The sequence below is a fragment of the Schistocerca gregaria genome, chromosome 6 (assembly GCF_023897955.1).
Source record: "Schistocerca gregaria isolate iqSchGreg1 chromosome 6, iqSchGreg1.2, whole genome shotgun sequence".
Classification (NCBI taxonomy): Eukaryota; Metazoa; Arthropoda; class Insecta; order Orthoptera; family Acrididae; genus Schistocerca; species Schistocerca gregaria.
Genome location: NC_064925.1, coordinates 251,376,220 through 251,389,687, shown reverse-complemented (window position 1 = coordinate 251,389,687; position 13,468 = coordinate 251,376,220). Strand labels below are relative to the sequence as shown.

Sequence of the window (13,468 nt, the reverse complement as noted above, 5' to 3'; positions counted from 1 at the left end):
TTTTTAACTTTGTGATAAACAGGAAGTGCTGAATTTTGTTGAATATTTGCCAATTACAAACAACGACAATTTATGGTCACCACTTGTGTTACTATATGTTGTAGTGGTCAGCCTATCCTTTGGTAGTTTCGTGGCTGTGACAGTTGCATTCTTTGAAGAAAGAGTTTTATGCAGGAGTATTTTGTAGCTTAGCCCACTCTCATCAATGTTTTGTAATTACTCAGCTACCAGTTATTTGCTGAGCCTATTTTTTCAGTGAACTCCTTATGTGTATGACCAGCAGAATGTTTTTCACTTGAAATAGCAACTTGCCTAATAGCCCCCCCCCCTCTTACCTCAACCCCCCCCCCCCTCCCCCAGTAGTTTGTGATGCATCTCAAAAGCTTTTTCTCTTATGATAGAGCCTGGAAATGGGATCTCCTTATTTCTTTCTTAATAAAACCAAAACCATACATGGTCGGATAATCAAAGGAGTCAGCTAATGAAAGACCAGATAACAGAGGTTATGCTGCATGGCGTTCAAGCAGAAGTGGATGCAATCATAACTATGCAACAGCAAACAGTATGTATCTGTAGGGAACTCATGCCACTCAGAAATCAAAGCCATTAAAATTTAAAGGTTCAATAATGGGGGCATTGATGTTTAATCTGTTTGTAAATGATACAGGAGTTGAAGAGAAAATGCAGATAACCTGATAATAGGGAACTCAGTCCACAATGTGGAACAGCTTGAGAGAAGAGCATATATTTCTGTAAACATCACAGCTCAATAGCCCATGGAAAATGAACTGGTTATAAGTCTGAAAAAGACTATATACACTGTGTTCAGAAACAGAGGTAAGTCTGTGCATATGGGCTTAGAGGAGAATGATACAAAACTGGAAGAAGTAGAATCCAATAAAACCTTGGGTATTGCTGTGGATAATGAGGTGAAATGGAAACAGCACATTAATTCTCTCTGTAAGGAACTCAGCTCACTCATATTAATAAAGAAGCAAGTATCACAGTACACAGACAAACAGCTTCTGTGCACAGCGCACCATGGATTCTTTGAACCATACTTGCACCATGGAGTGACAGTGTGGCGAAACTCAAACATTCAAGAAACGAAAAGTGTGTTCACAATATAAGAAAAGGCAGTTATGATCAATTTAAGAAGAAGGACTTCTGAAGCATGTAGAAACTGCTTTAAAGATGTAGGAATCTTAACTTGTACATTTTTGTATGTGTATAAAAGAGTAATATGCAAAACAAAAGATAGTTCAGAGTGTATTACAAATGATAGTGTTCACACCCACAAAACATACAATAAGAAGATGTGATGTGTACACCACTGAATGACAATGCTTGAAAAAGGACCTCAGTACTAAGAAATAAAGTTACTAAGAAGCTTGCCTAAAACCTACATAATAATATAGGTGCACATATGCAAAACACATGACAGTGTCCGAGAAATTGGCGATTGGCAAGTACGCATGGTGAATCACCTCTGACACTGGGGACGTGTTTGTGTGCACTCCCAGTAGTCCTTTCTCCATCCTAAGTCATACAAACCATTGCGAAATTAGTTGGCTAGGCTCCATAGTAACACAGATTGTGAAGAGTGGCGAAACATGGTCAATAGGAGTGAGTGCGAACTTCCCTATGTCTCATCATTGGGAATGCCAGTGAGTTTTAACTTCAGCTCAGAAGTGGCATCACTAATGAAAGTCTTGAGGTCTTGGTCTTGCTGTTGGGACCTGACTAGTTCCGAAACATCTGTAGTTTTCACAACACTGTTGATGTGCAAAAGACAGTCACCCACCACATTGTCAGGGCCAGAAATGTGTTTAATGTCCATACTAAATTGGCTTACGAACTCAACACGAGTGTACTACTTAGGAGAGCAGTTGTCACTATTCCACTTGAAAGTGTAGATCAATGGTTCGTGATCCTTGTAGAGCATAAACCCTCTTGCCTCGTGGCCAGCAGTATTTTACCACCTCCTACACAACCAAGAGCTCACGGTCATATACCCTCACTTCTGTTGCAATGGTGACAACTTTTGTGAGAAGTACGCAAGCAGGTGCCATGATCCATCTGACAATTGCTGCAAAGCCACACCGGTAGCTATTTGACTGTATCCACTACCAGTGCTAAAGGTGTGTCAAACTTGGGATGTGCCAGCAGTGCCACATCCACCATTCACTGTCTTGCAGCCTCAAAGGTCAAGCTCATTGCCACTGACTGGTGCACTGCCTTTCAACTTTGGGTTGGTAAGTGCCGCATTGACTGATTCTTGCAGTTGTGCAGCATACAGTAGATGGCAGCAGTAAAAATTTTCCATTCCTATAAAGTGACACCATTCTATAATTGTAGTCACTCTTGGCACTTGCAGTTTAGTTAGTCTTGAAACTTGCAGAATGGCTTCAACCTTCTCTGTTAATGGTGGGGAGCCTGCAGCTGGTATATGTTGGTCAGGAATGTAACTTCGGATTGTCAAAAAACATCGTTGGCCATGTTTGACACCACAGCATACTGTCCAGACATTTGAATACCTCTTTAATGTGCTGGTAGTGTTGGTCCTTGGTGGCCAAATACACAAGTAAGTCACTGAGATAGGAAAAGCAGAATGGTATACCTTGCTGGACAGAGTCGATAAACCTCTGCCAGGTTTGAGCCACATCCCATAACCCAAAAGTCATGAATTTGCTCTCAAAAAGTCCAAACGGAATAATAATCACTGCCTTCAAAATGTCTTCCTCTGCTACAGGAATCTGCATATAAACCTTGGCACAGTCCAAAATACCAAATATTGTCACTCAGTGTAACATGTAATTGTAGTCCTGCAACAGTGGCACATGGCAATGATCGGGCATTGGTCAGGAATTGAGTGCGTGATAATCACAACACTGGCACCATGCCTCTCCTTTCTGTAGAACAAGGTATAGAGGAAATGACGGGGGGGGGGGGGGGGGGGGGGGGGTCTTGGTGGTCAAATTATTCCTTCCTTAAGCATTGTGTTGACATCTGCCATGGTGATAGGCAGGCAATCAGGTGCCAAGTGTCTAGGCCTGCAAGAATCTGGTAGATTGTCATTGGTCTTTATGTGATGCATCATATTGTGTGGCACTTGTGTAGGTGTGCCAGGAGGTCAAGCCAACACACTGATTTAACAGCGGGTTGTACTCTTTGTCACACACCTGTATCAGCTTAGCTCTGTGCACAACTGCATCTCATTGGAACCCTGCAGCCTTCTGACCAGTAACACCCTAGGCCAGCTGAGCATTGGACACATCAGGTATGAAGTGGTAATATGCCAAGAGATCATAAGGCTTCCATGATGTCCATGATGGCAAAATCCTAGGGGAATGCGCAGCATAGCCCCAAATTCTGTTAAATCCACTGAATTTCATATGTGGAGATGGATGAGTTATTAGCAGTAGAGAAAGAGAATGCTGTCAGCAATGTGTAACAGTGCACTGAAGTGCGCAGTAAGACGTTCAAGTCCAAACCACTGTCTATTAGTTACTTCTGACTGGATCGTCTCTCACTGATAACAGCTGTTGTGACTTCTTGGCACAGCCGGTTGCTCCTACGACCAGCTGTCACTGGCATTTAGAACGTGCAAGAGGCTGTGCACTTCTGGGCCTGCTCTCTGCACTTGTGGTGGTACCAGTATGTGGGGTGTTCCATGTTAGACAACATAGTGTTGGATCACAAACAGCTCTGTGATCTTGTGCGGTAACACCGTGTACAAGACTGGTACTGCCTTGGGACATAAGCTTGCCAAACTTTGTACATAACAACACCAAATGGTCAAAATCTGCACACGACTTGGGTGGCCACTGCTGTACTACCACCCGACACTGTCACTGCACTAACCTGAGAAAGTGCAGTGGCCTCCTGGATGCAATCTGGAAGTTCTGCCTTGTCGTCCAATGAAATGTCTGTCTGTCACACTACAATTGCTTTGACCTGCTACAGTAGTGAACTGCTCCACAGGATCCGTAGCAACTGGTCCAGCACAGTAACTGTATCCACCTTGTTCCATGAACAATGCAAATACTACGGCAGCTTGTGATCACTTATGTGTTTCTGGCTCGGTACCTGCCATATGTGTCCCTGTTGTGATACTGCAACTCACTGGATTAATTCTGACATGAGTTTCTCATACAAGTTTTTTTTGCAGTGGTGCAGTAATGACATCTTGAACCTCAGCGGCGAAACAGTGGTCAAGCTGGCTCACGATCATAGTGAATTTTGCCAAATCAACTGTGATTCCCGTGTAGCAAAAGCTTACTTCCACCTGTTCAAACCGCAACACAGGATTGTTAAGCTAGAAGGACAGTGAACAGACTGCTACCCAGGACACCATTTTTTCCCCAGACATCTTATCAATTAATAAATCCAGCAGAGTCTTAGCTTTCAATAGCTCTGATTCTTTAGCTCAGATCACATCGGGATCACCAACTTGTCGCATACAGTGTAACCTGAGCTGACTGAGCTTCGAATATATGTCCAGTCTAAGACAGAAGTTCAGCTGGATTGACATATCTTTATTGTGTAAATAACTGTTTGCCTACCAGGTAGTTAATAGGTCGTTACAGGCAGCAACAGGTTATCAGGAATGCTCAGATAGTTGCAAAAACATTCCTGATCATAAGGATAATTCAAATGAACAGAACCGGTTACTACTGTAACCTGGAGTGACGGACTGTAGAGAACTAAACTAAAAGAAAGGAACACACAAAACATAAAATTTACATACCAACGAGTAATAACACATAGAAATCATATGCATGTATAGAAAACACTACACCACTGGTGGCTGACATTGAAGCTAATTGATATATGCAATCACTTGATACAACACATGTGCAACACTATCACACCAGGTAAGTGTAACATGACTGGTTGGCACGAACCTTGATTTTTGGCCACAACACATATGGTAGATGCTATAACATGACACCAAAGTTTTCAAAAAAAGAAAAGAAAAAGAAAAAAACTCACGCTCTATGAGGTTGAAAAGAAATTTTAAGTTTTTAAAGGGTACCTACTATGTTAAATTTGTACATATTGTTCTATATAATGAATGATATTAGAGGGTGTAATTTTTCTCCTTAGGAAATAAATGATGAATGTTTTCTGTTTTTGACATGTGCTGTATTACATATACATTTACTGTACAAATTGTAATCCTACAGGATCAAATAAAATTCAGCTCAATTCAGTTCAACAATTCTATGATCAAACCTATTGAAATTTTTCCTTTCATGCAAATACATTATCTGGCATATATACACATTAAAGGAACTTGTCATTCTTTATATTGAATGTATGTTCTGTCTAAAGTCATCCTAAATTTTTCTACATCAACTTAAATGTGTTAACTTGCTTAATGGTGCAATGGGCCTGAAAGTGGAAGGTGACTTGGAGGGACTGATCTTATTTACAACTGCAGGCAGGTAAAACAGTGAAAAAGAAATTTTAAAGTGAAGGTTATGTTCACAGATAATCCACTAACAGCATTCTATTAGTGCCTTTCCAACAAAGAAAATACAAAGAGAAACATATATTAGCTTTGTGTCTTTATAAAATAAGGGGTAGTGTGTGATAATCCAAAGGAATGCTTCAAGAATGTTTTTATGACGAAAAAAGTTCTGAAAGCATGTGCTGGTGAAGAAGTGCAGTTGTTCTCCCTATGGCATTCTTGTGCTGAAAGTAGAACAGAATTTAATGATAAAAATTGTAACATTGAGATCAGATTACATAGAAAAGAAGTATGTAGTATGACAAACAATGTTAATTATTGACAGATAATGTTAAACTCTCATTTCTTTTCATTTCATAAACATCACCAAATTAATCATTAAAATTGTTGCTTCATTTTATATAATTTCCAAACATTGTTATTCAAACTGTGGTAATACTGCTGTTAATTGTAACATTGTGTAGTGTGAATCAGAGTCAAAGCTACAAGAACCATCAATAAACATTTACTTTTTTTAGAACAATAAGCTTCTTTTGTTAGCGAAAAAACCATGAAGAATATGGACACTACAAAGAGGAAAGGGGGCAACTTTTATGTGACTCTTGATTATTAAAGAGGTACTATGTACAATGAAACGTGAAATCAGCATGTGCATTCCAACAGACAAGATTCAACTTCCCTTCTATTTATCATAACTGATCTTGTAACAGTTTATCACTTAACTTTTTAAGAGGCTATCCTGTAATCTGCCTTATCATTTTTGTGGAGAAGTGTTATTTTATTCATGTATATTTATTTTTGTATGTTTCTTGTAAGAAATTATCCACTGGAACCTGTACATAGTTTATAAATTTTTTGGTCACCTCCTTGGGTGAGTCCTTCTATGTACCATATTACCAGATGAAAATTTTCCTTTATGAAGGGAATGGAATGTGGCCCACTCAACCAAAGGGAATAAATTCAAATTCAAAATGATACTAATACATTATAAACCTATGTCAGCTGTTATGTACTGCTGCCTATTGACGATGTAGGCACTGTGTGAAGAAACAGTCAGTTGGAAACCCAGTGTCTTGTAGATATGTAGGGCCATTGACTATATTTTAGTGTATAGCCTATGTTCATTTTGCCTTTGTCAAAAGTCGGAAGTGATTCCCAAACAATTATGCCTTCTAAAGAATGTTTTCTTTTCCAGCGAGATGGATCACCTCTGCAGCGGAACCGTGTACGAGTGCAGGGGGGCAACATTACAATTGAGGGCCTGCGGCGTGCAGATTTTGGATTCTACCAGTGTGTAGCTTCAAATGAAGTAGCGACAATTGTGACAGTCACCCAGCTTGTTGTTGAAGGCACGCAGCCACATGCTCCATATAACGTCTCAGGCAATGCAAGTGAGTTTGCTGTCACATTGCAGTGGCTTCCAGGATACAGTGGAGGATCTGGGTACAAGCAGGAGTATACTATCTGGTAAGTCATATTGTTGTCTGCTACATAACAAGTTTTTGCTCCTGTCTCATTGAGCTCGTTGTTTTCTCCATTTATGAACTTGTTTATTCTTTTGGATACTTCTGCTTTTCTGTTGAATCGTTTACCCATATATATAATTTTTTCCACAAATGTGTGCCCTTCAGATTTATTTCAATCCTTTTTTCCACTCTTGCTATCAGTTTTGTGTTATGAAACTGCTTTATCCATTCTTAGTACATCTTTATAATAGCTCTGTACATTTCATATTTCCCCTATCTCTTGCTAGGCACAGCTATCAACCCCTCTCAAAAAGTTTATCTAATATATTTGTTTGTTGTTTGAATCCTTGTGGATGCTGATCGCAGGTAGGCACAACAAAACGACAGTCACAAATAAAGCTTTTGACCAGTAAGGCCTTTGTCAGAAATAGATGACAGACACACTCACATACACAAACTCACACAAACGCAACTCACACACACATGAATGCAGTCTCTGGCAACTGAGGCCACACTGCGAGCAGCAGCATCAGTGTATGATTGGAGTGGTGACTGGATGGGAATAAGGAGGAGGCTGGGGCAGGGAGAGGGAGGGATAGTAGGGTAGGGGTGGCGGACAGTGAAGTGCCGCAGGTTAGACAGAGTGCAGGCGAAAAATGGGGAGGGGGGAGGGAGGGGCGGAAAAGGAGAGAAGTATAAAGACTGGATGCAATGTTGGAATTCCATCACTACACAGCCCTCATTCCACCATTACACCCATTATGGCCAGAAGTGCATCCCAAGAGAAGAGCACCCACTTTAAGGTTGAGGTAAAAGATCTTTGGCAATATAGATTTCAGTGATTGAAAGCACATCTACATCTACATCTACATCCACATCCACATCCATACTCCGCAAGCCACCTGACGGTGTGTGGCAGAGGGTACCCTGAGTACCTCTATCGGTTGTCCCTTCTATTCCAGTCTCGTATTGTTCGTGGAAAGAAGGATTGTCGGTATGCTAATGTGTTGGCTCTAATCTCTCTGATTTTATCCTCATGGTCTCTTCGCGAGATATACACAGGATGGAGCAATATACTACTTGACTCTTCGGTGAACGTATGTTCTCGAAACTTGACCAAAAGCCCGTACCGAGCTACTGAGTGTCTCTCCTGCAGAGTCTTCCACTGGAGTTTATCTATCATCTCTGTAACGCTTTCGCGATTACTAAATGATCCTGTGAAGAAGCGCGTTGCTCTCCGTTGGATCTTCTCTATCTCTTCTATCAACCCTATCTGGTACGGATCCCACACTGCTGAGCAGTATTCAAGCAGTGGGCGAACAAGCGTACTGTAACCTACTTCCTTTGTTTTCGGATTGCATTTCCTTAGGATTCTTCCAATTAATCTCAGTCTGGCATCTGCTTTACCGACGATCAACTTTATATGATCATTCCATTTTAAATCACTCCTAATGCCTACTCCCAGATAATTTATGGAATTAACTGCTTCCAGTTGCTGACCTGCTATTTTGTAGCTAAATGATAAGGGATCTATCTTTCTATGTATTCGCAGCACATTACACTTGTCTACATTCAGATTTAATTGCCATTCCCTGCATGATGCGTCAATTCGCTGCAGATCCTCCTGCATTTCAGTACAATTTTCCATTGTTACAACCTCTCGATACACCACAGCATCATCTGCAAAATGCCTCAGTGAACTTCCAATGTCATCCACCAGGTCGTTTATGTATATTGTGAATAGCAACGGTCCTATGACACTCCCCTGTGGCACACCTGAAATCACTCTTACTTCGGAAGACTTCTCTCCATTGAGAATGGCATGCTGTGTTCTGTTATCTAGGAACTCCTCAATTGGTCTGATAGTCCATATGCTCTTACTTTGTTCATTAAATGAATGTGGGGAACTGTATCGAACGCCTTGCGGAAGTCAAGAAACACGGCATCTACCTGTGAACCCGTGTCTATGGCCCTCTGAGTCTCGTGGACGAATAGCGCGAGATGGGTTTCACACGACCGTCTTTTTCGAAACCCATGCTGATTCCTACAGAGTAAATTTCTAGTCTCCAGAAAAATCATTATACTCGAACATAATACGTCTTCCAAAATTCTGCTACTGATCGATGTTAGAGATATAAGTCTATAGTTCTGCACATTTGTTCAACGTCCCTTCTTGAAAAGAGGGATGACCTGTGCCCTTTTCGAATCCTTTGGAACGCTACACTCTTCTAGAGACCTATGGTACACCGCTGCAAGAAGGGGGCAAGTTCCTTCACATACTCTGTGTAAAATCGAACTGGTATCCCATCAGGTCCAGCAGCTTTTCCTATTTTGAGCGATTTTAATTGTTTCTCTATCCCTCTGTCGTCTATTTCGATATCTACCATTTTGTCATCTGTGCGACAATCTGGAGAAGGAACTACAGTGCAGTCTTCCTCTGTGAAACAGCTTTGGAAAAAGACATTTAGTATTTCGGCCTTTAGTCTGTCATCCTCTGTTTCAGTTCCATTTTGGTCACAGAGTGTCTGGACATTTTGTTTTGATCCACCTACCGCTTTGACATAAGACCAAAATTGCTTAGGATTTTCTGCCAAGTCAGTACATAGAACTTTACTTTCGAATTCATTGAACACCTCTCGCATAGCCCTCCTCACACTACATTTCGCTTTTCGTAATTTTTGTTTGTCTGCAAGGCTTTGACTATGTTTATGTTTGTTGTGAAGCTCCCTTTGCTTCTGCAGCAGTTTTCTAACTCGGTTGTTGTACCACGGTGGCTCTTTTCCATCTCTTACAATCGTGCTTGTCACATACTCATCTAACACATATTGTACGATGGTTTTGAACTTTGTCCACTGATCCTCAATACTATCTGTACTTGAGACAAAACTTTTGTGTTGAGCTGTCAGGTACTCTGTAATCTGCTTTTTGTCACTTTTGCTAAACAGAAATATCTTCCTATCTTTCTTAATATTTCTATTTACAGTCGAAATCATCGATGCAGTAACCGCTTTATGATCGCTGATTCCCTGTTCTGCATTAACTGTTTCAAATAGTTCAGGTCTGTTTGTCACCAGAAGGTCTAATATGTTATCACCACGAGTCGGTTCTCTGTTTAACTGCTAAAGATAGTTTTCAGATAAAGCACTTTAAAAAATTTCACTAGATTCTTTGTGCCTGCCACCCGTTGTGAACGTTTGAGTCTCCCAATCTATATCCAGCAAATTAAAATCTCCACCCAGAACTATAACATGGTGGGGAAATCTACTCGAAATATTTTCCAAATTATCCTTCAGGTGCTCAGCCACAACAGCTGCTGAGCCCGGGGGGCCTATAGAGACATCCAATTACCATGTCTGAGCCTGCTTTAACTGTGACCTTCACCCAAATCATTTCACATTTCGGATCTCCGTCAATTTCATTCGATACTAATGCACTTCTTATTGCTATAAACACACCTCTCCCTTCACAGTCCAGCCTGTCTCTGTGGTATACATTCCAATCTGAGTTTCGGATTTCATTACTGTTTACGTCTGGTTTCAGCCAACTTTCTGTCTCTAGTACTATATGGGCGTTGTGACCGTTTATTAATGAGAGCATTTCTCTTTCTATAGACGTTCCTGCAGTTTACTATTAGCACATTAATATTGTTATTCCCTGTTGCATTTTGCCTACTCCTACCTTGCCGCGTCTCAGGACGCGTCTTGTCGGGCCTAGGGAGGGAATTCTCTAACCTAAAAAGCCCCCATGTGCACTCCACACGTACTCCACTACCCTTGTAGCCACTTCCAGCATGTAGTGCACGCCTGACCTATTCAGGGGGACCCTACATTTCTCCACCCGATAGCAGAGGTCGAGAAATTTGCAGCCCAGATCTCTGCAGAATCGTCTGAGCATCTGGTTTAAGCCTTCCACTCAGCTCCAAACCAGAGGACTGCAATCGGTTCTGGGAACGATACTACAAATAGTTAGCTCTGATTCCACCCGGCGAGCAAGGCCTTCTGCCTTCACCAATTCCGCCAACCACCTGTACGAACTGAGGATGACCTCTGAACCCAGACGGCAGGAGTCATTGGTGCCGACATGAGCAACAATTTGCAGTCGGGTGCACCCAGTGCTCTCTATTGCCACCTGTAGGGCCTCCTCCACATCTCGGATGAGACCACCTGGCAAGCAGACAGAGTGAACACTGGCCTTCTTCCCCGACCTTTCCGCTATTTTGCTAAGGGGCTCCATCACCCGCCTAACATTGGAGCTCCCAGTAACTAATAAACCCCTCCCCCTGTGTGCGTGCTCGGACCTTGCTGAAGGAGCAGCCATATGTCCACTCACAGGCAGAGCGGGCGATGCCACACGGACAGCCTCCGCATTTACCCTCCGCCTCGGGCACCGTGAACGCTGCTGAACCCGCCACTCCCCTTGGGGAGAGAGTGGCGCAACCGCACCCGGTACCCGCGAAGATGTCTCGACAGCAGGGACAGTGGGTGAAGCATATAACACCTGGGGTGTACCTTGCAACGCACCAGACTCCCGACTGCCGCTACACTCTGAGGCAGCAGCCTGAAGACAGCTAACAGCGGCCATCAACACGCTCAGCTGTTCGCAAAGAGTGGCCAGCTCCTCCTGCGTCCGTACACAGCAGTCACACATCCTATCCATCCTAAGGAATCAATTTACTGAAGAGACTTAATCAACTTTTAACTAGACTGCTAATTCACTAAAGGTGGTTGATTATTGACTGAACTGTGATTGCTAGCCACTTCTTGTAGAAAACAATGAAAATAGCACTACCTATCTCTGGACTGTATTGGAAACTAACACTAGCACTACTGGCACTATGGTTGACTAAAGGGACTCTCACTGACTGTATTCAAAACAAACACGAAATCTATGGAACACTATTAATAGCAGTCGACAATTAAAGCTTCCTAAAAGCAAAAACACACGGAAGAAGAAGTGACAAGTAAGAAAAATACAGTTAATACTTAAATTAAGGTAGCTTGCTGCACAGCAGCTGTAAAGCAGACGGCGGTTAGGACGACACTGACACTACTGGCACTATGGCTGACTAAAGGGAATGTTCTGTGTGTAGTAGTGTTTTAGCCCCACATTTAAGAGTGTATGCTTGGTGTCGATGCCACAGGGTTTCTGTGGAAGCAAGTCTGTAGGCCTGCATACGTAAGTGATTCAGATAATGCAAGTTGTTGTAGACAACATCACTGCTGTCTTCAGTGTGAATCTAAAACACTAGCATGGATAGAACATTGCCACTTGCATGATGTCTTCTCATGTGTGCTCTCAATCATTGAAACCAACATTGTCAAAGATCTTTTATCTTCACCTTCAAGTGGGTGTACCTCCACTGTAATGCATTGTTGACCATATGTCCACATGTCCTTTCTTTGCTCCTTATTCTCTCAGGAATCATTTCCTGCAGTTTGTCTCCAGTTTGCAAAATCATGAAAATACTCAGATATTAAAAAAGAAAGCAATAGAGTATCTTATTGATCACCCCTTCTGTAGCTTATCAAAAACTTTGACTCAGGAATGTAAAGTCTGTTTCACTCTATAACATTCATGTAAAGGAAGTCTTGACTTCTTCAGTAAGTAGAAAGCTAATAATGTTCTGTGTGAAGTTACATAAATTCTCTGTTTGAAGTTCTAGATAAACAGCAGCTGAGCAGTAAAAGAAGACAATGGTAGACTTCCTCTTCAAAATAGCTTATTTTCTCCTAAAATACATAAACAAATATAAAGTAGTGCAGAAGTAACAATTGTGGATAGGATAGATTGCTATTCACTGTAAAGATGACACTGCTCAAGCCAGATTCCTGAATGCCTGTATGTTTCTCTTTTAAGATGAAGGCTTTGGATGTAAGTTTAATGTGTAACTGTCTTTTCATTGTGCCTGTCTGCAACTCAGCTTGTCATCTTTACAGTGATCAGCAATCTATCCTTTCCACAACTGTTGACATTCCAACCTGAACTTCCCATTCTGTGATTAGTCCAGAAGTAATTCACATAATTATCTGTTACCACTAGTCATGGTTTATTGTTAGTGTATTGTACAGAAGAAACCTGTTGCTTCTTCTTCTTAATACATAACTTGACTCATTTCGCTATCCTGAATGCTCTCCCTACAACTAGTAAGTCACAGTATTTAGCAGAAAATGCAAACATTTTCATTTTAGAGTACATTTAAAATGCAGAAACATTTTTCCAAATAACTAATTCTAAATCTACTTTTAACCCAGAACAAATGACCAGTTATATATGTAATTTGTGTGGTGAGAGCAGGTGTAAAATTTAAACTTTAATAATGAAAAATGTGATTCTTATCTGTGTAGTGGTCATAGAGGAAAATAATGTTTAGTCTTCATCAGTTTACATCATAGCCCTATGGACAGCTGTAGAAAGAGAGAAATAGATTGATCAAACTGTTACAGAAAAAGCTTTGTAGCCATGAGATCATCAGATTCAATTTGACAGTATTATGAAAAATGATAGACTGCTACTCACTATATAGAGG

At 41.3% G+C, this 13,468-nt stretch overlaps 1 protein-coding gene across 15 annotated transcripts in view; it reads left to right on the top strand.

Annotated features, from left to right (window-relative positions):
• Positions 1-13,468, top strand: part of LOC126277885 (protein turtle-like) — a 798,080-nt gene that overhangs the window by 703,439 nt on the left and 81,173 nt on the right. For all 15 annotated transcript variants that reach the window (XM_049977425.1, XM_049977435.1, XM_049977434.1 and 12 more), the window contains one exon: positions 6,672-6,943. In XM_049977425.1, the coding sequence (XP_049833382.1) occupies positions 6,672-6,943 (272 nt within the window). The remainder of the gene's footprint in view (positions 1-6,671; positions 6,944-13,468) is intronic.